At 36.8% G+C, this 17,956-nt stretch overlaps 1 protein-coding gene across 8 annotated transcripts in view; it reads left to right on the forward strand.

The window, feature by feature from the left end:
• CACNA2D1 (calcium voltage-gated channel auxiliary subunit alpha2delta 1) overlaps positions 1 to 17,956 on the forward strand; it is a 487,283-nt gene that overhangs the window by 360,805 nt on the left and 108,522 nt on the right. For all 8 annotated transcript variants that reach the window (XM_027071753.2, XM_027071754.2, XM_053218537.1 and 5 more), the window contains exons 8-10: positions 7,232 to 7,301; positions 9,434 to 9,484; positions 12,076 to 12,175. In XM_027071753.2, the coding sequence (XP_026927554.1) occupies positions 7,232 to 7,301; positions 9,434 to 9,484; positions 12,076 to 12,175 (221 nt within the window). The remainder of the gene's footprint in view (positions 1 to 7,231; positions 7,302 to 9,433; positions 9,485 to 12,075; positions 12,176 to 17,956) is intronic.

Below are 17,956 nucleotides of genomic sequence, written 5' to 3' on the forward strand. Positions count from 1 at the left end.
CACAGAGCCTTGTGTATCATGAATAGTATTTGTGAAATTAAGCTGGATAAACAGGTTGAGAAGACAGGTACTAGGACTGAAAAACAAGTGTCAGAATAGAACTTAAGAGACTTTAGTTTCTAAATAAAATGAAACAAAGGCAAAAGACAGATGGAAAGTGCCAAGAAGCATAGTGTTGCAATTATCCAGGCCCCTGCCTGTATACCTTTCTCACCCTACTCTCTTAACCTAAGCCAGTGTTCTATAAAGAGTTTCTGGGGTGACCTCAGGTAGTCAGTTTTTAGATTTCCAGGAAATTTTATTGGCAGCAGCCTGCATCATTGGGGAGGGAGTAGGATGGGGAAATGGTATGACATTTCGAGCTGTAGTCCTGGGGTTAGTGCTAGGAATGTGTTTGTAAGCAGTTAAAATCTAAGCACATCTTAAAATAATCTATTTTATTTTTTAAAAGAGATTGTCTGTTCTTTTTTTTTTTTTTTTATGAGAGAGTGAGAGCAGGGAGAGGTGCAGAGAGAGAGACAGAGAGAGAGAGAGAGAGAGAGAGAGAGAGAGAGAATCTCAAGTAGGCTCCACGCTGAGCTCAATCCCATGACCCTTGGGATCATGATCTGAACTGAAATCACAAGTTAAACACTCAACCAACTGAGCCACCCAGGCACCTCTATATAATCTATTTTAAAAATCCCTCTATAATAAGCACGTCCAGGGACTCAGTGATATTGTTTTTCTGACATCCACAATGGATTGCTTATTACATGCCAACTCAATTCTAAGTGTTGGTGTGTGTATATCATTGAATCTTAACTCTAACCCTTGGAAGTGGGAAATAGGAATTATTATTCTCATTTTACTGACAACAGGTTAAGTACTTTAGCCAGTGAAAAATCTAGGTAGACTAGCTGCAAAACTCATTTGTCAAGTTCTACATTAGGCTGTTTCCAATCAGCCAAGGCTATTGTAAAGAGAAGAGAAGAGGATGAACTCTTCCTCTGAGTGTTGACTCAATTAGAGTGATTACTTTCTAGTCTTACTTTCTGCCTGTCCTTCCCCATGGTGGCTCTTTGCCATAAAGCTTCAGTCATTCAGCATTTGAAAACTTCATCTGGGCATGACCACTGACTGGGGACCAGTCACTTTTCAAAAACATGCGTACCCCAAAATACAGCATTAATAGATGAATGATGAAACCAAAATTAACTGGATTCTAGTAATATAAATATTATAAAGCTATAAGCAGTGTCCCCAAAGGCAAAATGATGCTCTCCTAAGAAGATAGAGGAATGTAAGAAAAAACAGTGCAAGTTTCAAACACTCTATGAAGCTTTTACTTCCCATATGTTCTCCAGGCTTTAAAACTTGACTCAGGTCTGGGGCCCCTGGGTGGCTCATTCAGTTCACGGTCTCCACTGTCAGCACGGAGGATGCTTGGGAATCAATCAATACCTCTCTCTCTCTCCCTATCTCTCTAAATAAATAAATCAATAAATACTCTTAAAAATAAAACAAAAACTTGACTCAGGTCTGTGTAACCAGGAAAAGTTCTAACCAGTCACATGATTGATTCAGTTACTTAAACAATGGCTAACATGACAGAGATTATACACATTTGTCTCAGGTAAAACTCTTACCCAATAGGTACATTAGTTGGTTAAGTTACCCTAACCAACCCTAGGGGTCCGTGAGGTCTTCAGCAACTGTGGTTCCATCTGTGTGCCATTCCTTCAGTTATTGTCCTCATCTGTATGACCCACACTGGACCAACAGGACCATAGTCACGGTTCGGATGAAAAAGGGAAAATTTAGTGGAAGACAAACAGCGTGACCAAAACGTTGTACATCAATCACTGCTCACATGCTGTTGAATTTCATCACGTGGCCCCATTGTGGCAACAGAGACTGAGAAATACAGTCTCTAGTAGGTAATCACCTAAAACTTAGGGGGTACTGTTACTAGGAGAATGGAGAGAAAAAAAGAAGTGTCGTAACGTCCTGTCACAGGCTGTTCCTCGGGTAATCCGAGTATATGTGCACACATTTTTTTTTCCCCACACATAGCACGCACTCACCATCTTTGGGTAGAACATGATCCAGCCCCACCCAACAAGTTAGTAAATCCAGATAAAAATCCATGATCTCTGATAATGTGCAGTTCTCTCCATCACGTGGATGTGACTTTTCCTAATTTAACTGTCATACAGCAGAATACCAGTTACTTTCTCTGCCCTATTGCCATTATTACCCATGTTTCTTAAATGTAATGATACTGTCTCCTGGATGACCAGAATAAAAATTGCCATTTGAAGAAAGATAGAAAATACAGAGCACTCACAGGTCTGTGGTATGTATGTATTACAGTTCCTCAAGTAAGAAACAAAGATTGCTTACTCTTGGATAAAGAGAAATTTTTGGTTAACTCAGCTGCTTGCTCCTGGTAGTATTCTGTGGGAGGAACCCTTCTGTCTATAACCGTCTCTGCCACAGCTGAAGAAGGATGTGCCTGGGGCTAAACAGCTTTCCTATCTTGTTTACGCAGCAGGTTTAGAGCCCCAAAATCACTTTTCAGCTTCACAACAGTGACCACATTTGTGCAGACTGGGCTTGTGATTTCCTTGGTAACAAAAACAACCTCAAAAACAACATGGAATTGTTTTCTACTCACTTTATTCCTGTGAGTTTCTTGTACAAGCAATCCCAGTTCTAAGGTTTAGTCTGGAAATTGTTCTTAAGTCCAACATCTTTTATGTATTTATGGGGTTCTGAATTTAGCCCTTCCTCCTGTGTCTCATTTTAAAGGTGGCTTATTTGAAACATTGCTGAAAACAGAAAACTTGATGTTACTCCTGATTTAGTCGTCCATCTGTACCAAAGGCCAAGGCCGCCAGCCACCTACCAGAGTTAGGTACCTGCGTTGCATTGTGAAATTTTGCTTTTGGAAATGGGTGCCTGCCCAGAGAGTCTACTTGTCAGACCTCCTCTGTATCTATGCGGCACCAGCAGTACATGAGTGAAAGTCACAGCCTGAGATTGTGACTTGAGCATGCTTCCTAAGTGACTTGGAAACCAAGTGCTCAAGAAGGCAAAAGCATCCCCAGCTATAGGTCATTGAATACCATCTTGAAGTGGAATCTCTGCCTCTGAGGCTAGTAATATTTTACTTAGACTGTTACGTGAGTGGAAATAAACTGTGCCGATAAGCAGAAGATTTGAAATGTTCATGAAGTTATTTTGTGTTACCGTAACTGAGAGAGAATCCTTTTTCCATATTTTGGGTATTTCCTAGATTATAAGTTTCACTGGAGAGCAGAGCACGTCTCATAACTCAGAATCTGGAAAGGCCAGCTATTTGCCTTTCTAGATTCTCTGGCATCTCTGTGTGGTCAGTAACCCTCACTCTGCTAATGAGACTCATCCTGGATTTTGATGTGAGAGCCATGATATGAATTAGGGAATGGGGAGATTCCTTCTAAGACAGTAGTATTTGGGCAGCAACATTCAGATTCTTGGAAATTTTGCGAGCTACACAGCTCCCTCTTGCTGAATTAATTCTGGCTTAAAAACAGTCCAAATTTGTTATCGTAGTTTACAAGTTAGAGCCATTGCGAGTAATCCATACAAGGTGATTAAGGCAAGCTTAAAATAATGATCCACATAATACCAACTAGATCCGGCCAGTAGGACCAGGGTGGGTTTAAAGGTATTTTTGAGTATGTGAAGTTTACTTTTTTCATTTCATGTGATCGAAAATGTGACATCTGTTAGAATTGGAAAAATGCATCTGAACTTGTTAATTGGAAATCCAATTAGCTATCATTTGAAATGGTGTATCTACCAAGAGAATTAGCCCTCAATTCATCATTATGGGCTATATTATTTCCTAGCAGCTGAAATGAAAAACCACACTCTCATATTATTTTTGGAGTGTATTAACTAGAAACTGGCTCTACTTTCTCAGGAATATTTCTCTAAGACTTATTTCAGTATTCTGAGTAATTGTACGCTTAAATACCTTTTAAAATCAGTGATTCAGTAACCAGCATGGCACACTCTAAATATCATGTGAAATGGAATTGTAGTCTAGTAGATTTGTCAAAGACATCCCCTAGTTCATTTTTGATTGGAGAAAACATTCTCATAAGTGGCTATTAACACCATTAATGATGACATTCAGGAAAATGTCCCCTTTTTGGACTCGACTCCTTTCTCCTGTCTTCCCAAAATTTTAGTGGAAAGCAAGAGAGACATCTAAAATGAATACCATTGTGCTTTTTACAGGGACTTTAGAAGCTCCAATTTCCTCTCAAAACAGGTGGCTTTCATTATGCATCATTAAGAAACTGATTATTTCCGGGAATTTCAGTATATGGTTATTATCCTTTTTACTATTTGACCTTCCATAATTCTAAGCCTCTATAAATAATGTGCCACTTAAATGCCACAATGGATTTTACAACGAATTAATTAGTAATATCACAGAACAAAGCACGATGTTTAATTTTACCATAATATAAATATCCTAATTTGGTATAATAAAGGGTTATTTCCTAATAGTAAATATCTCAGAAGACTTGTAAGAGAATACTATTAATATTTTTAAATATAGACCATATTAAAATGTAATGGGCTGGCTCATACTGTAAATTGCAAACCTTTTATCTGTCTTTAAAGAAAAATCTCAATTTTATGGAGCATTGTACTACATATCACAGTTAATTTCAATTAGCAGTTACAGTGAAAGCAGAAATTCTAGATGTCATCGGCAAAGAATTCAGAAGTCGAAGTTATACCTGACTTTCAAATACCGTTTCATTAAGTCACTTATCAAATTCATTATTTAACCACTTCCAACTCATGGTGGTTGTTGTGGCCTTTTCTCCCTTCTGTTTTCTCACCCAATCATTTGTAACAGGCAGAATCCAATCAGGAGAGAGAAAACAGTATTTTGAATGGGAAAGTTAGTTTTTTGTTGTTGTTGTTGTTATTTATTTATTTTTTTAAGAATTGTTACTTATAACAGGGATTGGAGTCATAGGGGATTAGCTAGAAGTAGAGATTACTCTGAATAATACAGGAATACCAGGTATAGTATTACTTAATGTAATATGTAAGAACAGCTACCCCTAGATTTGGGATAGAAAGCCCAAGGAAGCAACCTCAGTCTCGGGTGCCTCTGGACCGAGATCCATATCTTCTTATAGAAGACATAGTCACTGCCCACCAAATGACCGAAAAGTTGCTACAGTGTCACGCTGGAATGGTTTGCTGATAATTCACCCTGTATGGTTCTAAATGTGTCATCGAAGGCACTCCATTACAGAAATCGTCAGGGGGTGCTGCTGGCCACTTGTTTGCTGGAGAACATGCAGGAGCCAGAAATCAGGAGAGCTTCATAGGTCCCAAGAGCCTTTGAGGAAACAAATCAGCAGCAGGAAGCAAAATCCCCTTTCTCATTGAGTGTCTCTCTTTCATCTTCTGCTGACAAAGCTTAAAATTGAGTTCATTGATAAAAGAAAAATATTTAAAGAGCCCAGATCCGGTTTTATAGAGTAAGATAAATGGGTGAATTTAAATCTGAGAGGCAATAAATGTATAACCAGCACAGCATTGTACTGAAAGGATATCATTCATTTAAATTTGTAGTTACCACGATGACCCTCAGCTTGGGGAGTCACATATTATAGAGGAATACTTGAAAATGAACTGGCATGTCTCCCAGCATGCTTATTGCTTTATTCCAGTGCTACCACAAAAAGAAAAACAAAGTGAAATGTGATCTCAGTGGCTTTAAGTTTTTGCAAGTGCAGATTGCAGGAATGAAAGTAAACTTATCATTTCAGTTGCATTGACTACATTGTAAATGGTTGTTAGAGTAGTGCTATATTTAAACTGATTGATAGAAGTCATTTTCTAATATAGTCGCCCAGGAGAAAGAAATTTCTTAGTCAAGGAGAGACTCAGAAGTATGTTTTTTTGTTTTTTTGTTTGTCTTGTTTTGTTTTTTTTGACATATCCTGATTGGCCATATTATCTTGTTTGGCCAATAAACCTGATTCACAGTCAAGTTTGTCATAATTTCCATAGTTTTAAATAAAGATGAGGGCAAAATAGATTCGAGGGCATAGTCATGTACAATAGAAATTTTCATAAGAGTCATGTGTTCAAGGAGAGGACCTCTTCAGCATAAAATTGTCATCTGATTTATTAGCGTTTATTATTCTCCATTAGGTCTAAGTTGTGTGTGTGTGTAAAGCATTTAAGTTTAATTAAAGTACAGACTTAGAGTAAGTGTAAATTAATTATAGGTAAAAAATCAATGCAGTTAGACAATGTTTCTTTTTCTTCTGACAGCTGCAAAATGGTAAAGTCTCCGAAACTAGCAGGAGATTCTTGAATTTTACCTGAATCAATCAAATAAATTTCAGGAAAATAGTTTTTCATGGATTTATTTTAATTCTCATTTAACCTTTTAATTATAATCTCAAACATTCTGGCCATTATCAAATATGTGAGTAATAAGGTTAAAAATTTATGCTCTTGGGGTGCCTGGGTGGCTCAGTTGGTTAAGTGTCCGACTTCAATCCAGGTCATGATCTTGTGAGTTCGAACTCCGTGTTGGGCTTTGTGCGGACAGCTTAGAGCCTGGAACCTTCAGATTTTGTGTCTCCCCCTATCTCTGCCTCTGTCCCGCTCATGTTTACTCACTCTCTCTCTCTATCTCTCTCTCAAAAATAAAATAAACATCAAAAATATATTTAAAAAATTATGCTATTATATAAATAACAATCCAGGAAAAACAACTATCTTTTATAGATCAAGATAGTATAGCATTGAATGAAAATATAAAGATCAAATAATTGGAAGTACAGTTCCATCTGTGGCAAGTAATTTTTCTTTTAAGGTAAATTTTTGTGTTAGTAGAGGAGAAATAAAATGTATAACCTCTGGACACATGGTAAACATGTAAGTTACATCCAGGAAATCCCTTTGTCTACAAGTTATTTATGAAATAATGTGAAAAAGGAAAATTGACATGTTAACTTTAATATTGCTGTGTTGTTTTCCATTTTAAAAAAGATTAAGGGCATAAGGATTGTATCTCTCATTTTAACATTGCTCATAACATTTAAGAGTGGACAGTGTGAAAGGTGTTTTGCGACTTTTCAAAATATCTTTTAGATGATAGCTAATATTTTGATTTAATTTTTCTATTTTTAATTTAATTTCTCTCTTTTAGCTTCTCCATGGGTTGATAACAGTAGAACTCCAAACAAGATTGATCTTTATGATGTACGCAGAAGACCATGGTAAGGATTTTTAGGTAGTCATGGAAAGATGACCTAGACAAAAGAAGGTTACACTTGTTGCGTGTGAAAAAGTTGAATCTTTCCATTTTAAAATGAATGAATATTGTCTAATTGTTTTACAGAGCTCTGGTGTATTTTTTTTTTCTCTTCTAATAAGTAAATACAGTGAAAGCTCAATGAAGATGAGTTCAAATGAGCAACAATAATGAAAAGTGTTTAAATGATTTCAAATGGACTAGTTTTAAGTTTTACATTCAATGTCGTCTCTAAATCTCTTTTAGCTGGTGGGGATTTTCTATTGAAAAGCACTCAGCTTACTTGGAGTAGAGCTCTAACGAAGTGTCTAGATAGAGTAGAAGGTAGATTGCCTCTGGCAGTGAACTAATGAGAACTGGTCCCAAGGTAAAAGCTGCCCCTAGTTATGGTCACATAGCTTAGGTTTCATTTTCACAAAAGGAAGCTTTTTTTGTTCCTCACTAAAGCAACTCATTCTCCTAACGTGTATCTCAAAAAATACCCAATAACTCATAATTGCATTCCCTTGGAAACAACTATTAAACTTGTGCATTTTATTTCTATTTTTTAAAAGTGTTACTTAATGTGTGGACATATCTTTTTTTGTGAGTTCACATTTTATACAATATATTGCATCGTAATCTACTCTTTCATATCAATACCTATAAGTGCTTACACATAAAAGACATGCTTAACATTGTTAAAAATCCTCTATTATTGGTTATTTAGATTATTGCTAACTTCTTTCTAGCATTTAAACAAATTCCAAGATGCACAATGGTTGATTCAAAGAAATTCATTTAAGACTTTTAAAATGTCCTGTTAAACATCCCAGTAGCAATTTACATGAAGGCCTACCATTTGTAATAGTACCAGATATTATCATTAATCCATATAATATTCCTGTTAATATTTCTCCAGGTGTGGTGGCTGTGGATCTATGGGTTGTTGAAGGGAAGCCGAGACTATGACATCACATAGAGTGGGTTCAGCAACCTGTTGTTTTGTGGGGAGACTTAGAAGCAAGGTGCCAACCTGAAAAGGCAGACAATATCCTGTTTTCTCATCTTCCCATGAGAAGCATGCCAGGACTGTTTAAAATGCTAGACATGAATTAGATTTGCCTTTCTTTGGAATATCCTGGCAGACCTGCTCCCTTTACCTTCTTGCAGAGAAACAGACTGGAGTACATGTTATAAACTGTTTCATGAACACATAGTCTTGAATATTGGATGTTCTCTGAAAACGAATTGGCAGGTTTTTCAGCAGGCTTCTGAGAAGTTACATTTAGTCATGGGCATAGAGGCCTTAGAGGTAACTAAAAAGTTGAGTTCAGGTTCAGCTGTTCCTATTTGGTAAGTCAGGTCCCCTTCTCCCTCCTCATCATTCTGGGGCCAGACAGCATAATCTTTGGACATCATCTGCTTGCAGTTAAGTTAATTCCTCTGCAGTCACTGAACTCTTTGAATAGATCTCTCCTAGACTTGCTTTAATATGCAGACCTTGTGAATTTGTAGGGCTCAGGTTCATTGTGAGAATCAGCATTTTGAACTAGCTCTCCAGGTGATTCTTAGACACTGTAAAATTTGAGAGCCACCACTTGAAATTCTTGGTAATGGTATTATATGTTACTCTGTCTTGAATTACTTTGTATTTATTTTCTATTGATAGTTGCTTCTTTTGTATTCCTAGAACACTTAGCTATTTCTGTGTTTATTTTTTGCATTGAAAATAAGATGTAACCTTATTCCTTAGAGTGAGTTTTCAAACTCATGGCCAACAAAATGGAATTTAGGAGGCATAGATAGAGGTTTTTCACATCCAAGAGTTTATTTATTTTGTTTCTGATATTAGAACGCATCACTTTATCTTTTGTTCTGTCTGTAAAACATACTTTAAATATTATGCTTCTGACATCTCTATTATGTTAAATATAGCTTTTATAAAGTCGACATTGTAGAATTGTGAAAGGAAGCACATTGTCTACTCAGATAGAATGGAAGTAGGGCCTTGCTTGGAAACCAGCACAACTAAGAAATCAGTAAATATCAAATCAAAGCATATTAATATTTAATATTTTTCAAGAGAAGAAAATATTCCTATGGTATTTGTTTCAGGTACATCCAAGGAGCTGCATCACCTAAAGACATGCTTATTCTGGTTGATGTGTGAGTAGTGAAACATTTTATATTTATATACTGAAAATATAGGGAGGATCTGTAGATAACAGTAGCATGTTGGTACTGAGAAATGGGTTGGGTCAAAAAAATGATGAAGAACAATTAGGATGACTTTTATATCCAGACAAAGAAGCCACATTAAGACAGTAACAAAATAAATATTCTCCTATTGAAAATAGGGAGCATCTATATTGGAATTGAAAATTATGGCATAGTCCTCAAGCCTGAGCTTTTTGAAAAATTATTCATTTTCTTCCAATTTTTTGCGTTGTATCTTAAAAAGTTTTAAAGTATGTGGTTGCTAAAACTTAGTTCCTGCTACACATACACACACACACACACACACAAAATAGAACCATTTAGTTGACACTTAGTCATTAATAATTCAAATAACTTGTAGGGATTTGGACACAAAATAGATAAATATTAAATGTATTAAGCACCAATACTGTGACTTTTTCAAGGGGAATGCTGATATACAGGAAAGAATTCCAGGAGTGTTTATATTGATCATTTTATTTATTTTTTTCACTGCTTCAAGTTAAGGGCTTTGTGTGTGTAATCTTCTAATAAGATTTAAGATAAAATTGTGGAACGTTGAAAATTTTTATTGTTTTTAAGTTTATTTATTTTGAAGTGGAGGGGGGGAGCAGAGAAAGTGGGAGAGAGAGAACGCCAAGAGAATCCACACTGACAGCACGGAGCCTGTCACAGGGCTTGAACCCATGAACTGTGAAATTGTGGCTTGAGCGGAAACCAAGAGTTGGATGCTTAACCAACTGAGCCACTTAGGTGCCCCAAATATTTAGTTTTTAAGGGCAATGCCAAGAAATTAAAAACATGAGGTACAAAATGCTTTTTATCCTTGAGTAAAAGTTGTATCTTCTTATGTTCTTTGCCACACTGGAAAAAAAAGAATCCAAGGTTTTGTAGGCATCTAAGTGCATATTACAAGCTAGTATCAACATTTTAAAACCATTTTAAAAAATGATCTGAAGTAAACAAGTTAAAACCCTATCACCTATCCTGAGAAAGAGAAGGTGAAATGAATTTAGTAAATGTAACTAACATGTCAATTCTCATTTCATTTCTTATGATATATTTAAATCAGAACTTATTTTAATTAAATTATTATGCAGTTTATATCATATGGTAATCCTGATATTCTTCCTAAGTATAAATCTAAATGCTAATTCAATATATTTTAATCTTATTGGATATATGATAATCTTCAGAAATAATTTTTCATATTAAAATCTTTAGAACCTACATGCATATCCCAAAATTAAAAATACATATGAAGTTGAAATACCATTTTTAAGGACTATTTCAACAGACAGGTATGGAAGGTCTCCTGTATATAATGTGATAATATAGAGACAAATATGATGAAGGTGTCTCTCAAAGATACTTCAAGTGTATTAGTGAAACTAAACCCTATTCCCAAGTAACTAAAATAATTGTAGAAAGTAATAGATACAAAGTATGACACAGCACTAGAAGTCCATAGGAAAGAACACTTTGATTTAAAGTGTCAGGGAAGACTTCATTGTGGAGATAAAATTAGAATGTTTAGAGCTAAGATTTCATTAGGTAGGCATCGGAGAGGAGAGGAAAGAGAATGGAATTTCTAGTAAAACAATTGACATGAGCAAAGTGGCCTAGGTGAGAACATCTGGGGGAACTCTTTTGAGCCGATGGAAGAAAGAGAGAAAGATTGTGAAAGTTTTTGAATGCAGGGCTACGTGACTGTTGAGTAGTTACTAGTTAACTATGAGCTTTTAACAGTATTAGGTAGAGGTATATTGCCAGAATTGCATGGGGAGGAGAAGAGACTAAGCTGGATAGAGTGGCTGTTATCCAAGCTCAGGGGCTTCTGGTAAGAAGCACTTGAGGCTGAGTGGAGAGAAGATGGAGAGGAAGCCACTTCCATGGCAACTGTGAAGTGGAATGAAAAAGGAGGGTTGAAAGAGAGGAGGAAATTGGATGACTGAAATGCAGCCTGGTTGGTACCAAGAACATTAATAGGAAAAAAGTATGTCTGGGTGTAATTTGCCTTTTTGAACATAGAATCTGTAGTTGTTTAATAAACAGCTGGAGGTCTAAAAGTGGGGAAAACCAGGGCTCTAGACATGTAGAAGTAAGAGTTAGTTGCCTAGAGATGAGTCTTACAATTAGATGAGATCACCTAGAATCATAGAATGTGTACTGACAAGAAAAATAAAAGATGAAACCCCTTCTAACTTGGATAACAGAGCTGGTAGTATGTTTTTCCTGAATAAGTAAATGTTCTATGAGTATCCCTTGTTTTCTAAAATTGTCCCTGGACGTACAATTTTTAGCATTGTAGTTAGAAACATACATGTTCTGATGCTGACGGGAAAGAAAGACAAAATTTTTTTATAATTTATTTCTACTCTATCAAAAAGGTGACTTTCATTAGTACGAATTTTTAAAGGCAAAATAATTTAAATATTATATAGGTGACCTAGAGTTAGTGCAAAAGTCTCCTTTCCTCGGGATGTCTGGTGTTGCTTAAATATGTGGTCATTAACACGCACACACCCATTTCTTTATAGGAGTGGAAGTGTTAGTGGGTTGACACTTAAATTGATCCGCACATCTGTCTCCGAAATGTTGGAAACCCTCTCAGATGACGATTTCGTGAATGTAGCTTCAGTAAGTATAAGATGACTGCATTTTTGCTGAACTAATTCTGCAATTTCTATCTTCCCCTGGTTTTAAATACTTCATAGTGTTTTATCATTGATAGGCTGAGATATTTCTGATCTATATTTTAGCACCATCTTATGAGCTGTCCTATCTTGTTACTAATTCTCCTGTATTTTCATGCCAAAGTCAAATGTCTAAGGCTTTCCCCGTGAGTGAAGTAATTGAAGTAATATGAAGAAAAAAACACTACAGTTATTCTCGTTCACTCACAGGAGCTGAAACAGGTGACATGAAATGAACCCCTGTATCCACTGATATCAATGTAACCCTAATAAGTAGTAACTTGATAGTATAATTAGATGGCAATTTTCTATCCATTTTAATACTCATTTTTCACACTGGACACATCCATAATGTATTATGCTGTTTTTAATTGAAGTAAAATTAAGATACAATGTTATATTAGTTTCAGGTATACAACATGTTGATTCAACAGTTCTATACATTACTCAGTGCTCATCATGATAAGTATAATCACCATCTGTCACAATGTTATTCCAATATTGTTGCCTATATTCTCTATACTGTACTTTCAATCTCTGTGAACTATTTATTTTATAATTGGAAGTTTGTACCTTTCAATCCACTTTATTTTACCCATTGCCCCCAACCACCTCCCTTTTGGCAAGTCATGTTTGTTCTTTGTATTTAAGAACAAATAAATGGTTTTTGTCTGCTTGTTCATTTGTTTTGTTTTTTAGATTCTACATATAAGTGAAATCATACAGTATTTGTTCTTTCCCATTTGACATTTCTTTTAGTATGATACCTTCTAGGTCGTCACAAATGTCAAGACTTCATTATTTTTTTTATGACTGAGTCATATTCCATTGTGTGTGTGTGTGTGTTAACTCACGTTTTCTTTATACATTTATCTTTTGGGTTATATTCATGTCTTGGCTATTTTAATACTGCAGTAAACATAGGGGTGCATGTATCTTTTTGAATTGTGTTTTGTTTTCTTTGGGTTACCTAGTAGTAGAATTACTGGATCATATAGTATTTCTATTTTTAATTTTTTTTTTTTTTTTTTTTTTTGAGGAACGTCCATGTTGTTTTCCACAGTGGCTGCATCAGTTCATATTCCTACCAATAGTGTGTGAAGGTTTATTTTTCTCCCCATCCTAACCACCCCTTGGAATTTCTTGTCTTTTTGATGCTAGCCATTTTGACAGGTCTAAGGCAATATCTTTTTGTGGGTTTGATATGCATTCCCTGATGATTAGTAGTGTTGAGCAACTTTTCATGTGTCTATTGGCCATTTCTATGTCTTTGGAAAAATATATTCAGGTCCTCTCCCCATTATTTAATTGGGTTATTTAGTATTTTGTGGGTTTTTTTGGGGGGGGGGAGTTTTGAGTTGCACAAGTTCTGTATTTTGGATATTAACCCCTTATTGGATATGTCATTTGCAAATATACTCTCCCATTCAATAGGTTGTTTTTTTCGTTTTGTTGATGGTTTCCTTTGTTGTGCAAAAGCTTTGTACTTTAATGTAGTTCCAGTAGTTTATTTTTGCTTTCCTTTGCCTGAGGAGATCTATCTAGAAAAATGTTGCTAAAGCCAATATCAAAGAGATTACTGCCTATATTTTTTTCTAGGAGTTGTGTTATTTCAGATCTCACTTTAAGGTTTTTAATCCACTTTGAGTTTCTTTTTGTGTATGGTTAAGAAAGTGGTCCAGTTTCATTCTTTTGCTCACAGCTGTCCAGTTTTTCCAGCACCATTTGTTGAAGACTCTTTTTCCCCTTGTATATTCTTGCCTCTATTGTCGTTGATTAATTGCCTATATAAGTGTGGGTTTATTTTTGGGTTCTCTGTTTTGTTCCTTTGATCTGTGTGTCTGTTTTTGTGACAGTACCATACTGTTGTCATTACTGCAGTGTTTAGTCCATCTTGAAATCTTGGACTGTGGCATTCCTAGCTTTCTTGCTCAAGATTGCTCTGGCTCAAGTTCTTGCTCAAGATTGCTCTGGCTATTTGGGGTTTTTTGTGGTTCCATACAAACTTTAGTGTTATTTTGTTCCAGTTAGGTGGAAAATGTCACTGGTAATATGTTATATAATAATGTATTAACAATTATGTGTGTTACATTTTCAAAGTATTATTTATTAACATGAGAACCAATGTGCTTTTTTAAAAGTGTCACTTCCCAAGAACCATATTAGAGCTTCCTACTCATAGCTAGAGAGTGTTGAACTCTGAGGCAAATAAAATAGGACAAAATGAATGTTACCACGTCTCATTTTAATTAATAGAATTTAGGCAAGAAATTTCATGACTGTTTACTGGTGGATAGAATTTCACATTTGAAGTGGGTATATTCATAGAGACGGAACTGAGGGATTTGTGGTCAGATCATTTTGTATTGAACACAGAAGAACAGATCTGTCTCTGAAACTCCTTGGGAGGGAGAAGTTAAAGCAGCTCCTTTCACTGGACGGGCATCCCCGGGGGGGGGGGGGGGGCAGTGGGGAAGTAGTCAGGGAAGCAGGTGTAATCCCCTTGTTAACCAGAGCTCCAGGTAATTGGAGATATTTCATAGATTATATATTCCCACCAGGCAAGAACTCTGAAAACCTCTTTTTGAGACTGCTTTGCATCTGGGCCACACGTGTGTCTCCGGTGCAGTAAGGTACAACCTGGTCTTTTAGTTGCCCAGGGCTGCCGTAACTGAATACCACACCCTGGGGAGCTCACATGTATTTTCTCATGATTCTGTAGGCTGGAACTCCAAGATCAAGGTGCTGGCAGGGTCAGTGTCTCCTGATGCGTCCTTCCTTGGCTGCCAGATGGCTGCTGTATTGCTGTTTATATAGATAGTCATCCCTGTAGATGTAGCCCCGGGTGTGTCCTCTTATTATTACATGGACAGCAGTCATAGTAGATTATGTCCTCATCCTAAGTCCCCTGCTTCCACACAGCCCACACTCCAGTGGGGAGAAACAAAGGGATGTGGTGGATTTCGGACAACGGCAAGTTCCCTGAAAGTGGGTGATGAGACCCCAAGCAGAGCGGGTGCTGCTTCTGTTGGGGCAGAAAGAACTGGGCTCTGCGAGGAGGCAAGCTTCGGGCTGAGGCCCGAGGAGGAGGCTGTCTGAAGCACTCTAAGGGAAGACCATTCTGGCCGGAGGGAACAGCCAGTGCAGAGGGCCTGAAGAGGGGAGCCCAGCTGTGCATCTGAGGGGCAGAAAGGAGCTGGTGGGATTGGAGCACGTGAGCCTGGGAGAGGCTGGAAGGTGAGGTGGGGGAGATAGGCCTGGACCCCCAGTGCCCGGAAGGGCCACAGAACAAGTTTGCGTTCTAGCACAAGCAAGGTGGATGCTACAGCCTTTGAAGGGTTTTCTTGACTCTAGTTATAACTGGTGTACAGCCAGTTACTAGTGGAGTCTTTGTTGCCACACGACTGGTGAGTGACTTAATTCTGCAATCCCATTCTGCGGATCTGCTTCTTAAGACCACTGCTAGTATCAGTTTAGATTAGGTTTCCCCACAAAGAGTCTCTGAGACAAGGATTCAAGGACAAATGGTTTATTTTAGAAAATGACTCTAGGAAATGCTTAGAGAAATGTGAAAAGCCAAAGAGAGAGAGAGAGAGAGAGAGAGAGAGAGAGAAAGAGAGAGAGAGAAAGAGAGAACTAACAAATGATGGATTATCAAACATTACCACTCTGAGTGATACAGTTTAATCCTCTGTACAATTCTGAGAATTAGCACAGATTACATGAATCAGAGTTACCCTTCTATGGGGAAAATGTGCTGGACTATTTATAGTTAACAATTGCTCACGAAGAACGTTAATACCCTGATGTTCCCAGGCCAACATGTACGCAGGCAGAGGGCTTGTAGAAATCTCAGCCAGTTAAATTTGGGTTAGCACGCATGGAAATACGGATGGGACACCAACAGCATCTGCCTTAGCTAGAAACTAAACAATGCTATTATTAAATATGCTTTAAAAGGATTTCTGATTAAACAGAAGAAATAGCTTTGAATGAATTTTTTTGGTGTTCAACATTTAGCTAGCAAGTAATGATTCTTTTTAAAAATTATTTTAATGTTTATTTAGAGACAGAGCATGAGCAGGGGAGGGGCAGAGAGAGAGGGAGACACAGAATCTGAAGCAGGCTCCAAGCTGTCAACACAGAGCCCGATGCAGGTCTCAAACCCATGAACCGCGAGATCATGACCTGAGCCTAAGTCGGATGCTTAACCAACTGAGCTACCCAGGCGGCCCTGAATTTTTCTTAATAAAATCACTTAGGTGGGATTGACATTGGGATTCATCATGCCTGACAAGTCTTAAAGATCATTGCTTTTCTTAATAATATTATGGCTCTTAAACATGTATTGCTGTAAAGAACATTGTTAACTACTTAAAAAACATAATTGTAAGATATTTCCCTGTGGCTTCTGTGAGCCTGGTCAGCAGACTTTATTGGTTCATTGACAGTTCTTGGTAAATCCTTACTTGTGTATCCTCACTTGATGTACCTTGAATTGTGTAAGCTAAATGCCTATTGGCAAATGGAATATGTTGCTTGTGGAAAGAACTGGGAGTGTGTTTGATCTGGAAATAATGTATCTCAATATGTCAAGTTAAAAATGATGAAAATACTCAGTTACATATTCACAAATAGGGAAGAAGAAGGACATTGGGAAATGCTCAACCCGTGCAAACTGTGAGGCAAATAATGCAGGAAGATATTTGAAAGATGAAACCATCATGATTTCCCACTCTACTTCCAGGGAAAATTATTACTGGTCTCAGCTGCTGTATATTGGCTTGTTTAGTGTAGATTAGTTAGTTAAATTTACTTTCCTTCTTTGTGGCCCTCATTTGCCATAGAGATATTTTTGTCAATTCTGAATTTTTTTTACTAACTATATACTTTTGCTTAATTTTATTATTTCAGAAAAATCATGAGTACATTTTCATGATTGAAAAGTCACTGAATGTTTTTAAGTGAGCTTATTATTCCCACCATAGATGTGCCCTTCAGAAAATCAGTATGAACAAGATCTAAGGTAGATATGTGTTCATTGTTGATCTTATTTATGTATTAACCTTCAAGTAATCACAAGTCATGAGGTGGTTTTTTAAACACTGCTTATGTGGCAGGAACTGTTCTATGTGTTTTCCATAACTCATTCAGTCTTCACAACTGCCTTGTGAGGTCGATACTGTTACCATCCTTAAGTTTATAGATAAAGAATCAGAGTTCTAGTAACTTTTCTAAGGGAGAAGGCAGGATTGGAGCACAGCCATCTTCATTTATGAGTCTTGAGGAGAATATAAAATATATTTACTAATTTTTTGTGAAATCTGATATATTTATTTTATTTTTTAATATAATGTATTGTCGAAGTGGCTAATACACAGTATGTAAAGTGTGCTCTTGGTTTTTGGGGTAGATTCTTGTGGTTCTTCGCTTGCATACCACACCCAGTGCTCATCCCAACAGGTGCCCTCCTCAATGCCCATCACCCATTTTCCCCTCTCCCTCACCCCCCCTTCCAGAATCTATAAAGGACTTAGCAAACTCAACACCTGAAATCTGATATACTTAAATTAAACTCCAAAATATTGGAATTGTTAGAAATTCTAAGATAGAAATATTATTAGATTGTAAAAGCAAAGAGAAAACCCTTTTAAATCTGAATGTATTTTTAAAGAAGACTGTTATTTATGTTTTGGTGGAGAAGTTCTTTCAGTAAATTTTTCCA

This window comes from Acinonyx jubatus, chromosome A2 (assembly GCF_027475565.1).
Source record: "Acinonyx jubatus isolate Ajub_Pintada_27869175 chromosome A2, VMU_Ajub_asm_v1.0, whole genome shotgun sequence".
Lineage (NCBI taxonomy): Eukaryota > Metazoa > Chordata > Mammalia > Carnivora > Felidae > Acinonyx > Acinonyx jubatus.